Source organism: Pseudophryne corroboree, chromosome 4, assembly GCF_028390025.1.
Source record: "Pseudophryne corroboree isolate aPseCor3 chromosome 4, aPseCor3.hap2, whole genome shotgun sequence".
NCBI classification, from domain to species: Eukaryota; Metazoa; Chordata; class Amphibia; order Anura; family Myobatrachidae; genus Pseudophryne; species Pseudophryne corroboree.
Genome location: NC_086447.1, coordinates 934,047,634 through 934,067,997, shown reverse-complemented (window position 1 = coordinate 934,067,997; position 20,364 = coordinate 934,047,634). Strand labels below are relative to the sequence as shown.

Sequence of the window (20,364 nt, the reverse complement as noted above, 5' to 3'; positions counted from 1 at the left end):
ATTCCCCTTTGGGGATGTTTTCCACGGTGGGCGGAAAATGAGAGCTTGTTTGGTGAAGGAGACTGTTAGTTGCAGTCTCCTTACGAAATAATTCCGTTTCTAGGAAGCCTGCATGGGATTTGTAGATACTAAGATCTAAGAATGGTACCCTTACAGGGCTGATGAAATGAGTCAGGGTAATGTTAAGATCATTTTGATTGAGGATCTGAATGAACTCCATGAGCAGGCTCTTATTTCCATTCCAAATCAAGAAGACATCATCGATGTATCTCAACCACAGTATTATATGTGTGGTATATTTTTCATTACGGGTGTTGAACACGTGGAAGTGCTCCCACCACCCTAGAAAGAGATTTGCATATGTAGGTGCACATGCTGCACCCATAGCAGTTCCCCTAATTTGTAAGAAAAATTGGTCTTGAAAAACGAAATAATTTTTGGAGAGAACAAAAGTGAGTAACTGTAAAAGAAAATCAGAGAAGTCATTGGTGCCAATTTGGTCTAAAAAGAATTTGACTGCTGACAAACCTTGATGATGGTTGATGCTAGAGTAAAGTGCCTCAACATCTAAGGTCACTAGAAGAAAGTCATTCTCAAAATGGATGTCGTGAATTTTTCGCAATAGATCGGCAGTGTCTTGTAAATAAGATGGTAAGTCAAGGACAAAATCACGTAGGTGTAAATCCAAAAATCGACTCGGCTGCTCCAAAAGGCCTCCATTGCCCGACATTATCGGTCTGCCAGGTGGCTGCTGGGTGTCTTTATGAATCTTCGGCAGAAGATAGAAAGTTGGAGTTCTCGGATTTTGGACAGTCAGATATGCTGCTTCTTGTTTTGTGATGGTTCCCTGTGTGGCAGCCTCTTGTATCAAAGAGGTATAGGCTTTTTGGAACCTTTTGGTGGGGTCGTTGAGAAGTTTTTGATAACAAAGGGGGTTGAACAATTGTCTATGTGCTTCCGTGATATACATTTGTAACGGCCATAGAACAATGTTGCCACCCTTGTCCGAAGGTTTTATAATTACGTCTCGCCATGTTTCCATCTCACGTAATGCTTTCCTTTCTTGGAAGTTGAGATTTCTAGATGGATATTGATGGGCAGTTTTGATTCGGACGTAAATATCGTCAAATTCTTTTGACACCCTGTTGAGAAAAACCCTAATTTCCGGGCTGGTGTTATCGGGTGGGAAAAATGAGGACTTGGGTTTACATTTGGGTCGGCAGGGAATGCTGTCTTGTATGTTTGATTCCAATAATAGGTCCTCCAGGGCTTGGACTGCTTGAAGATCATCAGGGGATAAATCTGTACTACTATCACTATCTTGTGTTGCACGGTGTTTTGCAAAAAACTTTTTTAGAAGGAGTTTTCTGCCAAATAATCTGAGATCTTTCTCCCAGGAGAATCTGTTGAATGATCTAGAGGGTGAGAAAGAAAGGCCTTTGGCCAAAACATCCATATGTACAGGTGAAAGAGGTCTATCAGATAGATTGATGACCTGTAAGGAGGGTGAAGTCGGGTGGGTTATCGCAAGGTCTTCCTCTGTCGGGCCGGATACCGGGTGGTCTTCGATGTATCCCAATCGGGGTTGCGTCTGTCGCCTCTTCTTTCCCCCCCGCCGGGTTTTCCTTGATTTTTGTCCCGACCTCTTTGTTTCGAACCCTGGCCTAAAAAACGTGGAGAAAAATCTCCTTCTCCCTGATTGAATCTGGCGTTGTCTGAAGTCTCACTGGATGAATCTCCACTATTAGAGGATTCGAATTCTGAAAAAGTCGGGTCGTCCCTCTGTCTTCGATTCCTGCTCTGGGGTATGGGATTCCACCTGAAAATGTCCCCACGTGAGAAATCTCGTTTGTCCCTGATAAATTTATTCCGCTTCCGATCTACTATTGTTTGTTCATAAAGTTTTAATTCTTTTTGATGTTTCTCAAAAGCTGTCTGAAAAGACAAATCTTTTTCCCAAATTTCCAAGTTATGACCCAATTCATCTATTTCTTTTTCTACTTGATCTATGAGTAGTGTGTCATGTTTGACCAAAAGATGTAATAATTCGTGGGAGCACTTCAAGAGTGCTGCCTCCCACTCGGTCTTCAAATTCTCCGTAGCAAGTGGAAAAGAGGGGAATATTTTGGGTCTTAACCCTCGGGGCACGATCTTGTGTTTAATGTAATTTTGTAATGTGGTGACGTCCCACGATAGGCGAGTCCTTTTCTGCAAACTTTTTTGTAATCTTGTGAAAGTAGTCTTCCAATCAGAGTCAATGGGGGATTCTTCAAAGTTTTCTGAGAAGGGATCACCAAAAGTCTCCGGGTTTTGTCGTTTTGTTAGCTCCGCTTTAAGTGAAAAAGTGGTCATAATAAAGGCCTACTAACGTAAAGAAATGAAAGAGAATGTTACTGCTAAAATAGACAGATCCGGGAAGGAAGAAGTTATCATAGAGTAAGGTAGTAATGAAAGTCCGTGCCAAAGGATCAGAGACTGTTTTTGCAACAGTAGAAGATACTATACGGAGGCCCAGGGCGATCCGGCACCGGATTTATTAAATAGGAATGATAATGGAATTAGGAAAAAGAAACCAAATTTGGACAGTATGTTACCCTTAACAAATAAGGGAGAGAAGCGGCAAAATTAGCCCTTTTAGTAATAAGTATATAAATATATACGTATAAATGTTATGCTGTCCTAATTGGTGGTGCACCCAGAGCCAGAAAGTATGCAAACTTTGAAAAATGGGAAGAAAAAAGAAGGCTCTTGTGTGGGCGCACTCTTGTAGAAGAAGTAAATTTGATATAATAATTGAGATGGAATATTTAAAACATAACTTTTATTGACATTCTTATGATATAGAGTTCTTCCCTGAGATCTGTCCTTCAAAATGCAAGATAGAAAGCATCTTTGTAAATAAAATGTTCTGGTCTCTTATTGGTAAAGAGTGTGTGGAAGGGTTGTAGACATTAAATGGTCATACCCCCATTCCCCTTGACCAGTACAGAATTGCTGTATTAATGGAACCACAGGGTGGTCAAGACACAATGATATATAGGGCTATGCTCTTTGGCTATAAGAGATTAGGGTAATGATCAGAAGTCATTCCTCTAAAAGCGATACAGAGAATTAGCATACACATATCAAGATTCTAGAAAATGAAAAATAGAAAATAATGAACATCACGAAAACAGTGCCAATGACCATTATATTTTAAACACCGAGATGGGAAAATAGGATTTAGAGATTGCTGAATAGAAAAAATTGGTGATACTGCTGTTGGTGTTGATATCGCATAAGTGAGGAAAATCCTGCTCTACAACACCAGGTATTCGCAGGTGGTCTCCCTTCCTGATACTGACCTGGCCCAACGCTGTTTAGCTTCCAAGATCAGACGAGATCGGGCGCTGGCAGCGTGGTATGGTAGTAGAGAATTTTATGTGAACACCAATGAGAGTGCACCTATTTAAGAATGCTGAAATTTTAGAGAGACCGACAGTAAAGTGATAGAGAAAGAATCGTGGAAATATGTGGATCTGCTTTCCACGTTAGACCCGATTCCAAATTCCCACTCACGTGGTGCAATGTTCCGGGAATCGTGAATGAGAGTCCACGAAATTGGTGATCTCGGGAAGATGAGGTTGTCAGGATTGGCACTGTTGATTGCAATCAAAGAAATCCCTGACTGCTACGTATGTTGTGGTTTGTCCAAACAAATAATTGATAGTAATGGATACTAGATGCAAAAAATGGATATGAAGTCACACTAGTAGCAAAATTGTTTGAATCTAGAATAGAGGTTTAGAATCTATCAAATTACATACTGAAATGTCAAATCCAACATAACTGACAAATATGAGAGGTATGCTATTCATATTCATATGTCAGTTGCTGAGGAGACAGAAGCGAGAAGAAGAAACATTTGAATCCAAATTAACAGGCAAAATTAATATGTATCTGTTAATCATGTGCATTAACTAATGAATCTTAGGATATTTGCCGCTTGACCTCAGACAAGGTGCTAAGTGCTTGATAAATCTGAGAGGTATATGCTATTCATGTTCATATATCAATTGCTGAGGAGACAGAAGTAAAAAGCAAGAAGAAAAAACATTGAAGAATAACAAGCAAAAGTAATAGGTATATGTTAATCATATGCATTAACTAATGAATCTTTGGATATTTGCAGCTTAACCTCAGACAAGATGCTAAATGCTTGGTATGCTATAAGGACCCCTGAAAAGTTGCCACCGTGATACACATTGAATGTGGAATAATTCAGGCAGTTCTGCCTGGGTTTGCAGTGGAAGTTGCTATCCGTGGCATACAGCCACAAGATAGTGGGGCTTACGGTTTCACCAGGGAGATGAGAGAGCCATGGAGAGCAAGCAGATAAATGAGGCTGATGCCAAGATGAGGTTGTGTCGACGAGACCCCTTTGCTGGATGCGGAAAACGCGTTTCGCCCTAAGGCTTGTTCACTTCCGGGTTCCGTATGGTCCGGTGTGGGGAGCGGGCTTTTATGTCAGCAGAAGGTCAGACTGACCAATCAGGAGGTGTCGGATGACAGTTGTAATTACTGCCCGTGTGAGCGGTTGCTAAGAGACCGCGGTAGCGACGCTATGACGACAAATCCGGAGGACTGAAGGTAATCAAAAATCGCGAGATCGCGGACGCCATTTTGGATGTGGGAATAATGTGACATAAGTTGATGGCACATACTCGGGTTAATAGAATTAAATTGCTTGGCTGTAAAGTAAGGTGGCAATATGATAGAAATGAGATACAACATGAATCTAGGAGAAATATAAGACTTGACAGGGGGATAGAGGTTGTTAGAGTGAGAAAGGTATGTCTGAGACGAGCAAAAGGGAGCGGAGGGTTGGATATAGGTGATTAAAAGATCACGATATCGTGGACGCCATCTTGGAAGTGGGAATGATGTGACTTGAAAAAATTGGCACTTGTTGCTGTTATAGTGAATATTAAACAGAACTTGATAAGGAGGATAGCGGTTTGTTGATGTGGGCAAAATAGACCAAATGCATTGGAATGGATGGGTGGATAGATGAAAGGCATGCCTGGATTATTGTTGGAACGGCAATAGGGAAAGGGGGAAGTGTGTGGGGGAATAGGATGAAAGATGTGGGTACCTAGAAGGAAGGGGGAATGGAACAGGTGTGGTGATGGGAGGGGAGAGGGGGAGGTATAGAAAGGGGCTGGTAAGATGGAGAGTGGTGACAGTGAACAGGAGTGGGGTGGACTGGGAGTGAGGATGGATGATGGAAAGGAGGAAGTAGGTGGGGGAAAATGGGAGAAATGGAGGGATGAATGGGGTGGTAGGGGAGAGAAATGAAATGTTGGGGGCGGGGGGGGGGGGGGGAGGGGGTTTTGGGGGGTGTTTGGGTTTGAGAGGAGGGGAAGGTGAAAGGTGGGAAAGAAGGGATGGAGAATAATTAGTTGGGAGCTAGTGTGTTATGCGGGGGGTGTTAATGGTTGGGGGTGGTGGGGATGGGTGGACTGTTGTTAGTGAAAAGCGGGGGAGGGAAAAAGTAGTGCATGTAGAGACAAGGGGGGTTGGGAAATATTAGGGGGTGTGCTGGAGGACCTGGGGTGAGGATGAAGCAGTGGGGGGGAAATGGTGGGTAGTGAATGATTGTGAAGAATTGCTGAAAAGGAGATGTGACATAGTGTCAGCGTATCCATTGTTGGTACATTGAAAGGTAACCATATATACATGCGATTGCACAAAAGGGCAAATATGCATGTGTGAGGGTAAACTATTAAAATCAAAAAAATTAAAATGTTGTTATTTATCTAAAAATATATAAATGACAAGTGAAAAACAGGTGAGACATTTTTTACAGAAAAACTCCATAATTGATGGTTTCATTAAGACCGAAAGGTTTCAGGCTGTTTAGACGAAAGATCCATTCACTCTCCTTTTTGAATAGTTCTTTGGTTATGTCTCCTCCCCGTATTCCAAGATGTATCCGATCTAAGCAGAAGGTCTTGAAACCTTTGATGGATCCTTTGTGGACAGAATTGAAATGTCTCGCTACTGATGTAAGCTGTTTCATTCGTTTGAGATCTCTGGAGGCATTGCGGATGTTTCCCAGGTGTTCTAATATTCTTTCCTTCCATTTGCGTGTAGTCATGCCTACATACTTTAGATTACACTCACAAGTTATGCAATATATCACAGCCTGCGTATTACAGTTAAAAAAGTGTTGTAACTTGACCAACTGGTCAAACCTGTCAGTGACCGTGTTGGTTTGCAGGATCTGAGGGCATGATTTGCAATGTCCGCAAGGGAAGGAACCTGTGATAGAAGGTTTTTTTGTGTTTGAGGAAATCAGATGGCTGTGCACTAGATGGTCTTTCATATTTTTTGATCTGCGCCAGCTCATTTGTAGTGGAGAGTCAAAAAGAGGTGCCAAATCTGGGTCCAGTTGTAAGATGGGAAGATGTCTGGTTATAGCTCCCTTCAGCTTCCTCCATTCAGGACAGAAAGTCCCAATGAAGCGAATGGTATCTTCCTGCTCAGTACTCTTGCATTTCTTTCCAAAAATCAAATTCTCTCTCTTGGTTGCTGCAGTGGCAGTGTATGCCCGTTTGAGTGAGCGTCTGCTGTAGCCTCTATCCAGGAGACGGTTAGTGAGTTCCAAACTCTTGGTTTTGAAAGTAGAGTCTTCTGAGCAGTTACGTCTCAGGCGTAAATATTCCCCTTTGGGGATGTTTTCCACGGTGGGCGGAAAATGAGAGCTTGTTTGGTGAAGGAGACTGTTAGTTGCAGTCTCCTTACGAAATAATTCCGTTTCTAGGAAGCCTGCATGGGATTTGTAGATACTAAGATCTAAGAATGGTACCCTTACAGGGCTGATGAAATGAGTCAGGGTAATGTTAAGATCATTTTGATTGAGGATCTGAATGAACTCCATGAGCAGGCTCTTATTTCCATTCCAAATCAAGAAGACATCATCGATGTATCTCAACCACAGTATTATATGTGTGGTATATTTTTCATTACGGGTGTTGAACACGTGGAAGTGCTCCCACCACCCTAGAAAGAGATTTGCATATGTAGGTGCACATGCTGCACCCATAGCAGTTCCCCTAATTTGTAAGAAAAATTGGTCTTGAAAAACGAAATAATTTTTGGAGAGAACAAAAGTGAGTAACTGTAAAAGAAAATCAGAGAAGTCATTGGTGCCAATTTGGTCTAAAAAGAATTTGACTGCTGACAAACCTTGATGATGGTTGATGCTAGAGTAAAGTGCCTCAACATCTAAGGTCACTAGAAGAAAGTCATTCTCAAAATGGATGTCGTGAATTTTTCGCAATAGATCGGCAGTGTCTTGTAAATAAGATGGTAAGTCAAGGACAAAATCACGTAGGTGTAAATCCAAAAATCGACTCGGCTGCTCCAAAAGGCCTCCATTGCCCGACATTATCGGTCTGCCAGGTGGCTGCTGGGTGTCTTTATGAATCTTCGGCAGAAGATAGAAAGTTGGAGTTCTCGGATTTTGGACAGTCAGATATGCTGCTTCTTGTTTTGTGATGGTTCCCTGTGTGGCAGCCTCTTGTATCAAAGAGGTATAGGCTTTTTGGAACCTTTTGGTGGGGTCGTTGAGAAGTTTTTGATAACAAAGGGGGTTGAACAATTGTCTATGTGCTTCCGTGATATACATTTGTAACGGCCATAGAACAATGTTGCCACCCTTGTCCGAAGGTTTTATAATTACGTCTCGCCATGTTTCCATCTCACGTAATGCTTTCCTTTCTTGGAAGTTGAGATTTCTAGATGGATATTGATGGGCAGTTTTGATTCGGACGTAAATATCGTCAAATTCTTTTGACACCCTGTTGAGAAAAACCCTAATTTCCGGGCTGGTGTTATCGGGTGGGAAAAATGAGGACTTGGGTTTACATTTGGGTCGGCAGGGAATGCTGTCTTGTATGTTTGATTCCAATAATAGGTCCTCCAGGGCTTGGACTGCTTGAAGATCATCAGGGGATAAATCTGTACTACTATCACTATCTTGTGTTGCACGGTGTTTTGCAAAAAACTTTTTTAGAAGGAGTTTTCTGCCAAATAATCTGAGATCTTTCTCCCAGGAGAATCTGTTGAATGATCTAGAGGGTGAGAAAGAAAGGCCTTTGGCCAAAACATCCATATGTACAGGTGAAAGAGGTCTATCAGATAGATTGATGACCTGTAAGGAGGGTGAAGTCGGGTGGGTTATCGCAAGGTCTTCCTCTGTCGGGCCGGATACCGGGTGGTCTTCGATGTATCCCAATCGGGGTTGCGTCTGTCGCCTCTTCTTTCCCCCCCGCCGGGTTTTCCTTGATTTTTGTCCCGACCTCTTTGTTTCGAACCCTGGCCTAAAAAACGTGGAGAAAAATCTCCTTCTCCCTGATTGAATCTGGCGTTGTCTGAAGTCTCACTGGATGAATCTCCACTATTAGAGGATTCGAATTCTGAAAAAGTCGGGTCGTCCCTCTGTCTTCGATTCCTGCTCTGGGGTATGGGATTCCACCTGAAAATGTCCCCACGTGAGAAATCTCGTTTGTCCCTGATAAATTTATTCCGCTTCCGATCTACTATTGTTTGTTCATAAAGTTTTAATTCTTTTTGATGTTTCTCAAAAGCTGTCTGAAAAGACAAATCTTTTTCCCAAATTTCCAAGTTATGACCCAATTCATCTATTTCTTTTTCTACTTGATCTATGAGTAGTGTGTCATGTTTGACCAAAAGATGTAATAATTCGTGGGAGCACTTCAAGAGTGCTGCCTCCCACTCGGTCTTCAAATTCTCCGTAGCAAGTGGAAAAGAGGGGAATATTTTGGGTCTTAACCCTCGGGGCACGATCTTGTGTTTAATGTAATTTTGTAATGTGGTGACGTCCCACGATAGGCGAGTCCTTTTCTGCAAACTTTTTTGTAATCTTGTGAAAGTAGTCTTCCAATCAGAGTCAATGGGGGATTCTTCAAAGTTTTCTGAGAAGGGATCACCAAAAGTCTCCGGGTTTTGTCGTTTTGTTAGCTCCGCTTTAAGTGAAAAAGTGGTCATAATAAAGGCCTACTAACGTAAAGAAATGAAAGAGAATGTTACTGCTAAAATAGACAGATCCGGGAAGGAAGAAGTTATCATAGAGTAAGGTAGTAATGAAAGTCCGTGCCAAAGGATCAGAGACTGTTTTTGCAACAGTAGAAGATACTATACGGAAGCCCAGGGCGATCCGGCACCGGATTTATTAAATAGGAATGATAATGGAATTAGGAAAAAGAAACCAAATTTGGACAGTATGTTACCCTTAACAAATAAGGGAGAGAAGCGGCAAAATTAGCCCTTTTAGTAATAAGTATATAAATATATACGTATAAATGTTATGCTGTCCTAATTGGTGGTGCACCCAGAGCCAGAAAGTATGCAAACTTTGAAAAATGGGAAGAAAAAAGAAGGCTCTTGTGTGGGCGCACTCTTGTAGAAGAAGTAAATTTGATATAATAATTGAGATGGAATATTTAAAACATAACTTTTATTGACATTCTTATGATATAGAGTTCTTCCCTGAGATCTGTCCTTCAAAATGCAAGATAGAAAGCATCTTTGTAAATAAAATGTTCTGGTCTCTTATTGGTAAAGAGTGTGTGGAAGGGTTGTAGACATTAAATGGTCATACCCCCATTCCCCTTGACCAGTACAGAATTGCTGTATTAATGGAACCACAGGGTGGTCAAGACACAATGATATATAGGGCTATGCTCTTTGGCTATAAGAGATTAGGGTAATGATCAGAAGTCATTCCTCTAAAAGCGATACAGAGAATTAGCATACACATATCAAGATTCTAGAAAATGAAAAATAGAAAATAATGAACATCACGAAAACAGTGCCAATGACCATTATATTTTAAACACCGAGATGGGAAAATAGGATTTAGAGATTGCTGAATAGAAAAAATTGGTGATACTGCTGTTGGTGTTGATATCGCATAAGTGAGGAAAATCCTGCTCTACAACACCAGGTATTCGCAGGTGGTCTCCCTTCCTGATACTGACCTGGCCCAACGCTGTTTAGCTTCCAAGATCAGACGAGATCGGGCGCTGGCAGCGTGGTATGGTAGTAGAGAATTTTATGTGAACACCAATGAGAGTGCACCTATTTAAGAATGCTGAAATTTTAGAGAGACCGACAGTAAAGTGATAGAGAAAGAATCGTGGAAATATGTGGATCTGCTTTCCACGTTAGACCCGATTCCAAAATTCCCACTCACGTGGTGCAATGTTCCGGGAATCGTGAATGAGAGTCCACGAAATTGGTGATCTCGGGAAGATGAGGTTGTCAGGATTGGCACTGTTGATTGCAATCAAAGAAATCCCTGACTGCTACGTATGTTGTGGTTTGTCCAAACAAATAATTAATAGTAATGGATACTAGATGCAAAAAATGGATATGAAGTCACACTAGTAGCAAAATTGTTTGAATCTAGAATAGAGGTTTAGAATCTATCAAATTACATACTGAAATGTCAAATCCAACATAACTGACAAATATGAGAGGTATGCTATTCATATTCATATGTCAGTTGCTGAGGAGACAGAAGCGAGAAGAAGAAACATTTGAATCCAAAATAACAGGCAAAATTAATATGTATCTGTTAATCATGTGCATTAACTAATGAATCTTAGGATATTTGCCGCTTGACCTCAGACAAGGTGCTAAGTGCTTGATAAATCTGAGAGGTATATGCTATTCATGTTCATATATCAATTGCTGAGGAGACAGAAGTAAAAAGCAAGAAGAAAAAACATTGAAGAATAACAAGCAAAAGTAATAGGTATATGTTAATCATATGCATTAACTAATGAATCTTTGGATATTTGCAGCTTAACCTCAGACAAGATGCTAAATGCTTGGTATGCTATAAGGACCACTGAAAAGTTGCCACCGTGATACACATTGAATGTGGAATAATTCAGGCAGTTCTGCCTGGGTTTGCAGTGGAAGTTGCTATCCGTGGCATACAGCCACAAGATAGTGGGGCTTACGGTTTCACCAGGGAGATGAGAGAGCCATGGAGAGCAAGCAGATAAATGAGGCTGATGCCAAGATGAGGTTGTGTCGACGAGACCCCTTTGCTGGATGCGGAAAACGCGTTTCGCCCTAAGGCTTGTTCACTTCCGGGTTCCGTATGGTCCGGTGTGGGGAGCGGGCTTTTATGTCAGCAGAAGGTCAGACTGACCAATCAGGAGGTGTCGGATGACAGTTGTAATTACTGCCCGTGTGAGCGGTTGCTAAGAGACCGCGGTAGCGACGCTATGACGACAAATCCGGAGGACTGAAGGTAATCAAAAATCGCGAGATCGCGGACGCCATTTTGGATGTGGGAATAATGTGACATAAGTTGATGGCACATACTCGGGTTAATAGAATTAAATTGCTTGGCTGTAAAGTAAGGTGGCAATATGATAGAAATGAGATACAACATGAATCTAGGAGAAATATAAGACTTGACAGGGGGATAGAGGTTGTTAGAGTGAGAAAGGTATGTCTGAGACGAGCAAAAGGGAGCGGAGGGTTGGATATAGGTGATTAAAAGATCGCGATATCGTGGACGCCATCTTGGAAGTGGGAATGATGTGACTTGAAAAAATTGGCACTTGTTGCTGTTATAGTGAATATTAAACAGAACTTGATAAGGAGGATAGCGGTTTGTTGATGTGGGCAAAATAGACCAAATGCATTGGAATGGATGGGTGGATAGATGAAAGGCATGCCTGGATTATTGTTGGAACGGCAATAGGGAAAGGGGGAAGTGTGTGGGGGAATAGGATGAAAGATGTGGGTACCTAGAAGGAAGGGGGAATGGAACAGGTGTGGTGATGGGAGGGGAGAGGGGGAGGTATAGAAAGGGGCTGGTAAGATGGAGAGTGGTGACAGTGAACAGGAGTGGGGTGGACTGGGAGTGAGGATGGATGATGGAAAGGAGGAAGTAGGTGGGGGAAAATGGGAGAAATGGAGGGATGAATGGGGTGGTAGGGGAGAGAAATGAAATGTTGGGGGCGGGGGGGGGGGGGGGGAGGGGGGGGAGGGGGTTTTGGGGGGTGTTTGGGTTTGAGAGGAGGGGAAGGTGAAAGGTGGGAAAGAAGGGATGGAGAATAATTAGTTGGGAGCTAGTGTGTTATGCGGGGGGTGTTAATGGTTGGGGGTGGTGGGGATGGGTGGACTGTTGTTAGTGAAAAGCGGGGGAGGGAAAAAGTAGTGCATGTAGAGACAAGGGGGGTTGGGAAATATTAGGGGGTGTGCTGGAGGACCTGGGGTGAGGATGAAGCAGTGGGGGGGAAATGGTGGGTAGTGAATGATTGTGAAGAATTGCTGAAAAGGAGATGTGACATAGTGTCAGCGTATCCATTGTTGGTACATTGAAAGGTAACCATATATACATGCGATTGCACAAAAGGGCAAATATGCATGTGTGAGGGTAAACTATTAAAATCAAAAAAATTAAAATGTTGTTATTTATCTAAAAATATATAAATGACAAGTGAAAAACAGGTGAGACATTTTTTACAGAAAAACTCCATAATTGATGGTTTCATTAAGACCGAAAGGTTTCAGGCTGTTTAGACGAAAGATCCATTCACTCTCCTTTTTGAATAGTTCTTTGGTTATGTCTCCTCCCCGTATTCCAAGATGTATCCGATCTAAGCAGAAGGTCTTGAAACCTTTGATGGATCCTTTGTGGACAGAATTGAAATGTCTCGCTACTGATGTAAGCTGTTTCATTTGTTTGAGATCTCTGGAGGCATTGCGGATGTTTCCCAGGTGTTCTAATATTCTTTCCTTCCATTTGCGTGTAGTCATGCCTACATACTTTAGATTACACTCACAAGTTATGCAATATATCACAGCCTGCGTATTACAGTTAAAAAAGTGTTGTAACTTGACCAACTGGTCAAACCTGTCAGTGACCGTGTTGGTTTGCAGGATCTGAGGGCATGATTTGCAATGTCCGCAAGGGAAGGAACCTGTGATAGAAGGTTTTTTTGTGTTTGAGGAAATCAGATGGCTGTGCACTAGATGGTCTTTCATATTTTTTGATCTGCGCCAGCTCATTTGTAGTGGAGAGTCAAAAAGAGGTGCCAAATCTGGGTCCAGTTGTAAGATGGGAAGATGTCTGGTTATAGCTCCCTTCAGCTTCCTCCATTCAGGACAGAAAGTCCCAATGAAGCGAATGGTATCTTCCTGCTCAGTACTCTTGCATTTCTTTCCAAAAATCAAATTCTCTCTCTTGGTTGCTGCAGTGGCAGTGTATGCCCGTTTGAGTGAGCGTCTGCTGTAGCCTCTATCCAGGAGACGGTTAGTGAGTTCCAAACTCTTGGTTTTGAAAGTAGAGTCTTCTGAGCAGTTACGTCTCAGGCGTAAATATTCCCCTTTGGGGATGTTTTCCACGGTGGGCGGAAAATGAGAGCTTGTTTGGTGAAGGAGACTGTTAGTTGCAGTCTCCTTACGAAATAATTCCGTTTCTAGGAAGCCTGCATGGGATTTGTAGATACTAAGATCTAAGAATGGTACCCTTACAGGGCTGATGAAATGAGTCAGGGTAATGTTAAGATCATTTTGATTGAGGATCTGAATGAACTCCATGAGCAGGCTCTTATTTCCATTCCAAATCAAGAAGACATCATCGATGTATCTCAACCACAGTATTATATGTGTGGTATATTTTTCATTACGGGTGTTGAACACGTGGAAGTGCTCCACCACCCTAGAAAGAGATTTGCATATGTAGGTGCACATGCTGCACCCATAGCAGTTCCCCTAATTTGTAAGAAAAATTGGTCTTGAAAAACGAAATAATTTTTGGAGAGAACAAAAGTGAGTAACTGTAAAAGAAAATCAGAGAAGTCATTGGTGCCAATTTGGTCTAAAAAGAATTTGACTGCTGACAAACCTTGATGATGGTTGATGCTAGAGTAAAGTGCCTCAACATCTAAGGTCACTAGAAGAAAGTCATTCTCAAAATGGATGTCGTGAATTTTTCGCAATAGAGTCGGCAGTGTCTTGTAAATAAGATGGTAAGGTCAAGGACAAAATCACGTAGGTGTAAATCCAAAAATCGACTCGGCTGCTCCAAAAGGCCTCCATTGCCCGACATTATCGGTCTGCCAGGTGGCTGCTGGGTGTCTTTATGAATCTTCGGCAGAAGATAGAAAGTTGGAGTTCTCGGATTTTGGACAGTCAGATATGCTGCTTCTTGTTTTGTGATGGTTCCCTGTGTGGCAGCCTCTTGTATCAAGAGAGGTATAGGCTTTTTGGAACCTTTTGGTGGGGTCGTTGAGAAGTTTTTGATAACAAAGGGGGTTGAACAATTGTCTATGTGCTTCCGTGATTACATTTGTAACGGCCATAGAACAATGTTGCCACCCTTGTCCGAAGGTTTTATAATTACGTCTCGCCATGTTTCCATCTCACGTAATGCTTTCCTTTCTTGGAAGTTGAGATTTCTAGATGGATATTGATGGGCAGTTTTGATTCGGACGTAAATATCGTCAAATTCTTTTGACACCCTGTTGAGAAAAACCCTAATTTCCGGGCTGGTGTTATCGGGTGGGAAAAATGAGGACTTGGGTTTACATTTGGGTCGGCAGGGAATGCTGTCTTGTATGTTTGATTCCAATAATAGGTCCTCCAGGGCTTGGACTGCTTGAAGATCATCAGGGGATAAATCTGTACTACTATCACTATCTTGTGTTGCACGGTGTTTTGCAAAAAACTTTTTTAGAAGGAGTTTTCTGCCAAATAATCTGAGATCTTTCTCCCAGGAGAATCTGTTGAATGATCTAGAGGGTGAGAAAGAAAGGCCTTTGGCCAAAACATCCATATGTACAGGTGAAAGAGGTCTATCAGATAGATTGATGACCTGTAAGGAGGGTGAAGTCGGGTGGGTTATCGCAAGGTCTTCCTCTGTCGGGCCGGATACCGGGTGGTCTTCGATGTATCCCAATCGGGGTTGCGTCTGTCGCCTCTTCTTTCCCCCCCGCCGGGTTTTCCTTGATTTTTGTCCCGACCTCTTTGTTTCGAACCCTGGCCTAAAAAACGTGGAGAAAAATCTCCTTCTCCCTGATTGAATCTGGCGTTGTCTGAAGTCTCACTGGATGAATCTCCACTATTAGAGGATTCGAATTCTGAAAAAGTCGGGTCGTCCCTCTGTCTTCGATTCCTGCTCTGGGGTATGGGATTCCACCTGAAAATGTCCCCACGTGAGAAATCTCGTTTGTCCCTGATAAATTTATTCCGCTTCCGATCTACTATTGTTTGTTCATAAAGTTTTAATTCTTTTTGATGTTTCTCAAAAGCTGTCTGAAAAGACAAATCTTTTTCCCAAATTTCCAAGTTATGACCCAATTCATCTATTTCTTTTTCTACTTGATCTATGAGTAGTGTGTCATGTTTGACCAAAAGATGTAATAATTCGTGGGAGCACTTCAAGAGTGCTGCCTCCCACTCGGTCTTCAAATTCTCCGTAGCAAGTGGAAAAGAGGGGAATATTTTGGGTCTTAACCCTCGGGGCACGATCTTGTGTTTAATGTAATTTTGTAATGTGGTGACGTCCCACGATAGGCGAGTCCTTTTCTGCAAACTTTTTTGTAATCTTGTGAAAGTAGTCTTCCAATCAGAGTCAATGGGGGATTCTTCAAAGTTTTCTGAGAAGGGATCACCAAAAGTCTCCGGGTTTTGTCGTTTTGTTAGCTCCGCTTTAAGTGAAAAAGTGGTCATAATAAAGGCCTACTAACGTAAAGAAATGAAAGAGAATGTTACTGCTAAAATAGACAGATCCGGGAAGGAAGAAGTTATCATAGAGTAAGGTAGTAATGAAAGTCCGTGCCAAAGGATCAGAGACTGTTTTTGCAACAGTAGAAGATACTATACGGAAGCCCAGGGCGATCCGGCACCGGATTTATTAAATAGGAATGATAATGGAATTAGGAAAAAGAAACCAAATTTGGACAGTATGTTACCCTTAACAAATAAGGGAGAGAAGCGGCAAAATTAGCCCTTTTAGTAATAAGTATATAAATATATACGTATAAATGTTATGCTGTCCTAATTGGTGGTGCACCCAGAGCCAGAAAGTATGCAAACTTTGAAAAATGGGAAGAAAAAAGAAGGCTCTTGTGTGGGCGCACTCTTGTAGAAGAAGTAAATTTGATATAATAATTGAGATGGAATATTTAAAACATAACTTTTATTGACATTCTTATGATATAGAGTTCTTCCCTGAGATCTGTCCTTCAAAATGCAAGATAGAAAGCATCTTTGTAAATAAAATGTTCTGGTCTCTTATTGGTAAAGAGTGTGTGGAAGGGTTGTAGACATTAAATGGTCATACCCCCATTCCCCTTGACCAGTACAGAATTGCTGTATTAATGGAACCACAGGGTGGTCAAGACACAATGATATATAGGGCTATGCTCTTTGGCTATAAGAGATTAGGGTAATGATCAGAAGTCATTCCTCTAAAAGCGATACAGAGAATTAGCATACACATATCAAGATTCTAGAAAATGAAAAATAGAAAATAATGAACATCACGAAAACAGTGCCAATGACCATTATATTTTAAACACCGAGATGGGAAAATAGGATTTAGAGATTGCTGAATAGAAAAAATTGGTGATACTGCTGTTGGTGTTGATATCGCATAAGTGAGGAAAATCCTGCTCTACAACACCAGGTATTCGCAGGTGGTCTCCCTTCCTGATACTGACCTGGCCCAACGCTGTTTAGCTTCCAAGATCAGACGAGATCGGGCGCTGGCAGCGTGGTATGGTAGTAGAGAATTTTATGTGAACACCAATGAGAGTGCACCTATTTAAGAATGCTGAAATTTTAGAGAGACCGACAGTAAAGTGATAGAGAAAGAATCGTGGAAATATGTGGATCTGCTTTCCACGTTAGACCCGATTCCAAAATTCCCACTCACGTGGTGCAATGTTCCGGGAATCGTGAATGAGAGTCCACGAAATTGGTGATCTCGGGAAGATGAGGTTGTCAGGATTGGCACTGTTGATTGCAATCAAAGAAATCCCTGACTGCTACGTATGTTGTGGTTTGTCCAAACAAATAATTAATAGTAATGGATACTAGATGCAAAAAATGGATATGAAGTCACACTAGTAGCAAAATTGTTTGAATCTAGAATAGAGGTTTAGAATCTATCAAATTACATACTGAAATGTCAAATCCAACATAACTGACAAATATGAGAGGTATGCTATTCATATTCATATGTCAGTTGCTGAGGAGACAGAAGCGAGAAGAAGAAACATTTGAATCCAAAATAACAGGCAAAATTAATATGTATCTGTTAATCATGTGCATTAACTAATGAATCTTAGGATATTTGCCGCTTGACCTCAGACAAGGTGCTAAGTGCTTGATAAATCTGAGAGGTATATGCTATTCATGTTCATATATCAATTGCTGAGGAGACAGAAGTAAAAAGCAAGAAGAAAAAACATTGAAGAATAACAAGCAAAAGTAATAGGTATATGTTAATCATATGCATTAACTAATGAATCTTTGGATATTTGCAGCTTAACCTCAGACAAGATGCTAAATGCTTGGTATGCTATAAGGACCACTGAAAAGTTGCCACCGTGATACACATTGAATGTGGAATAATTCAGGCAGTTCTGCCTGGGTTTGCAGTGGAAGTTGCTATCCGTGGCATACAGCCACAAGATAGTGGGGCTTACGGTTTCACCAGGGAGATGAGAGAGCCATGGAGAGCAAGCAGATAAATGAGGCTGATGCCAAGATGAGGTTGTGTCGACGAGACCCCTTTGCTGGATGCGGAAAACGCGTTTCGCCCTAAGGCTTGTTCACTTCCGGGTTCCGTATGGTCCGGTGTGGGGAGCGGGCTTTTATGTCAGCAGAAGGTCAGACTGACCAATCAGGAGGTGTCGGATGACAGTTGTAATTACTGCCCGTGTGAGCGGTTGCTAAGAGACCGCGGTAGCGACGCTATGACGACAAATCCGGAGGACTGAAGGTAATCAAAAATCGCGAGATCGCGGACGCCATTTTGGATGTGGGAATAATGTGACATAAGTTGATGGCACATACTCGGGTTAATAGAATTAAATTGCTTGGCTGTAAAGTAAGGTGGCAATATGATAGAAATGAGATACAACATGAATCTAGGAGAAATATAAGACTTGACAGGGGGATAGAGGTTGTTAGAGTGAGAAAGGTATGTCTGAGACGAGCAAAAGGGAGCGGAGGGTTGGATATAGGTGATTAAAAGATCGCGATATCGTGGACGCCATCTTGGAAGTGGGAATGATGTGACTTGAAAAAATTGGCACTTGTTGCTGTTATAGTGAATATTAAACAGAACTTGATAAGGAGGATAGCGGTTTGTTGATGTGGGCAAAATAGACCAAATGCATTGGAATGGATGGGTGGATAGATGAAAGGCATGCCTGGATTATTGTTGGAACGGCAATAGGGAAAGGGGGAAGTGTGTGGGGGAATAGGATGAAAGATGTGGGTACCTAGAAGGAAGGGGGAATGGAACAGGTGTGGTGATGGGAGGGGAGAGGGGGAGGTATAGAAAGGGGCTGGTAAGATGGAGAGTGGTGACAGTGAACAGGAGTGGGGTGGACTGGGAGTGAGGATGGAGGGCTTCCGTAGAATGTCTCCAACACAGGAAAATCAAATAGCAACTTTTATAAACAATAATATCCAGAAATATACAGTATCCCAAGAGTCTGCAGAAAACCAACTCAGCATCAACGTCCTCAGATATCCAGAATACGAAGCAGGAAAGAAGATCCCAAAAATTTCCAACAGCACCACCCTGCGCATTTCGCCACTGCCGGATTGTTATATAATATTATGATCAGCCACTAATGAGCTGCTCCAGCGTTACTCACTTTCCTACATGGAACTAGCAATGATTGTTTGTTGTCACCTTAATATGTTTTTATTGTATTAACAGGTGATGAAATTCGCAACATTTCCCATTCCAAAAGGATATTGCATCAGAGTCATGAGAGTAAGAAGTGGGTGTCTGTCCGCGGTCTGGTCCCGTTCTCTAGTTACACTGTTGAAGTGAATGCGTCTAACAGCCAGGGTCATGTCACAAGTGACCCCAGCGTAATCACCATGCCCCCCGGAGGTAGGTACTCATAGATGTGACGTCATGTTCTGCATTCTGGGTTGTTAGTGATACCACGAACTGTCAGCAAACTCCAGGAAAACGGTGTAACATTACATGTGAGCAGTCCAGTCACTGGGTGCAGTAACATTACATGTGAGCAGTCCAGTCACTGGGTGCAGTAACATTACATGTGAGCAGTCCAGTCACTGGGTGCAGTGACATTACATGTGAGCAGTCCAGTCACTGGGTGCAGTGACATTACATGTGAGCAGTCCAGTCACTCGGTGCAGTGACATTACACGTGAGCAGTCCAGTCACTGGGTGCAGTGATATTACATGTGAGCAGTCCAGTCACTGGGTGCAGTGATATTACATGTGAGCAGTCCAGTCACTGGGCGCAGTAACATTACATGTGAGCAGTCCAGTCACTTGGTGCAGTAACATTACATGTGAGCAGTCCAGTCACTGGGTGCAGTGACATTACATGTGAGCAGTCCAGTCACTGGGTGCAGTAACATTACATCTGAGCAGTCCAGTCACTGGGTGCAGTAACATTACATGTGAGCAGTCCAGTCACTGGGTGCAGTGACATTACATGTGAGCAGTCCAGTCACTGGGTACAGTGACATTACATGTGAGCAGTCCAGTCACTGGGTGCAGTGACATTACATGTGAGCAGTCCAGTCACTGGGTGCAGTGACATTACATGTGAGCAGTCCAGTCACATTACATGTGAGCAGTCCAGTCACTGGGTGCAGTGACATTACATGTGAGCAGTCCAGTCACTGGGTGCAGTGACTTTACATGTGAGCAGTCCAGTCACTGGGTGCAGTAACATTACATGTGAGCAGTCCAGTCACTGTGCAGTGACATCACACGTGAGCAGTCCAGTCACTGGGTGCAGTGACATTACATGTGAGCAGTCCAGTCACTGGGTGCAGTAACATTACATGTGAGCAGTCCAGTCACTGGGTGCAGTAACATTACATGTGAGCAGTCCAGTCACTGGGTGCAGTGACATTACATGTGAGCAGTCCAGTCACTGGGTGCAGTGACATTACATGTAACATAGTAACATAGTATCTAAGGTTGAAAAAAGACAAATGTCCATCGGGTTTTACCTATTTTTGGTCTCCTATGCACGATTATTTTGTATAAAATTTTGACGGAAGTTGAAGACTGCCGTTCCGATTAACCCCTCTTTT

General features: G+C 42.3%; 1 protein-coding gene and 3 pseudogenes across 1 annotated transcript in view; 1 reads left to right on the top strand and 3 right to left on the bottom strand.

The window, feature by feature from the left end:
* Positions 1–20,364, top strand: part of USH2A (usherin) — a 1,656,840-nt gene that overhangs the window by 1,013,289 nt on the left and 623,187 nt on the right. The window contains exons 36-40 of the mRNA XM_063919430.1: positions 1,398–1,464; positions 2,845–2,922; positions 9,547–9,624; positions 16,261–16,338; positions 18,998–19,177. Coding sequence (XP_063775500.1) covers positions 1,398–1,464; positions 2,845–2,922; positions 9,547–9,624; positions 16,261–16,338; positions 18,998–19,177 — 481 coding nt within the window. The remainder of the gene's footprint in view (positions 1–1,397; positions 1,465–2,844; positions 2,923–9,546; positions 9,625–16,260; positions 16,339–18,997; positions 19,178–20,364) is intronic.
* LOC134913722 (5S ribosomal RNA) lies at positions 3,296–3,414 on the bottom strand (annotated as a pseudogene).
* On the bottom strand, positions 9,998–10,116 carry LOC134913710 (5S ribosomal RNA; annotated as a pseudogene).
* LOC134913698 (5S ribosomal RNA) lies at positions 16,712–16,830 on the bottom strand (annotated as a pseudogene).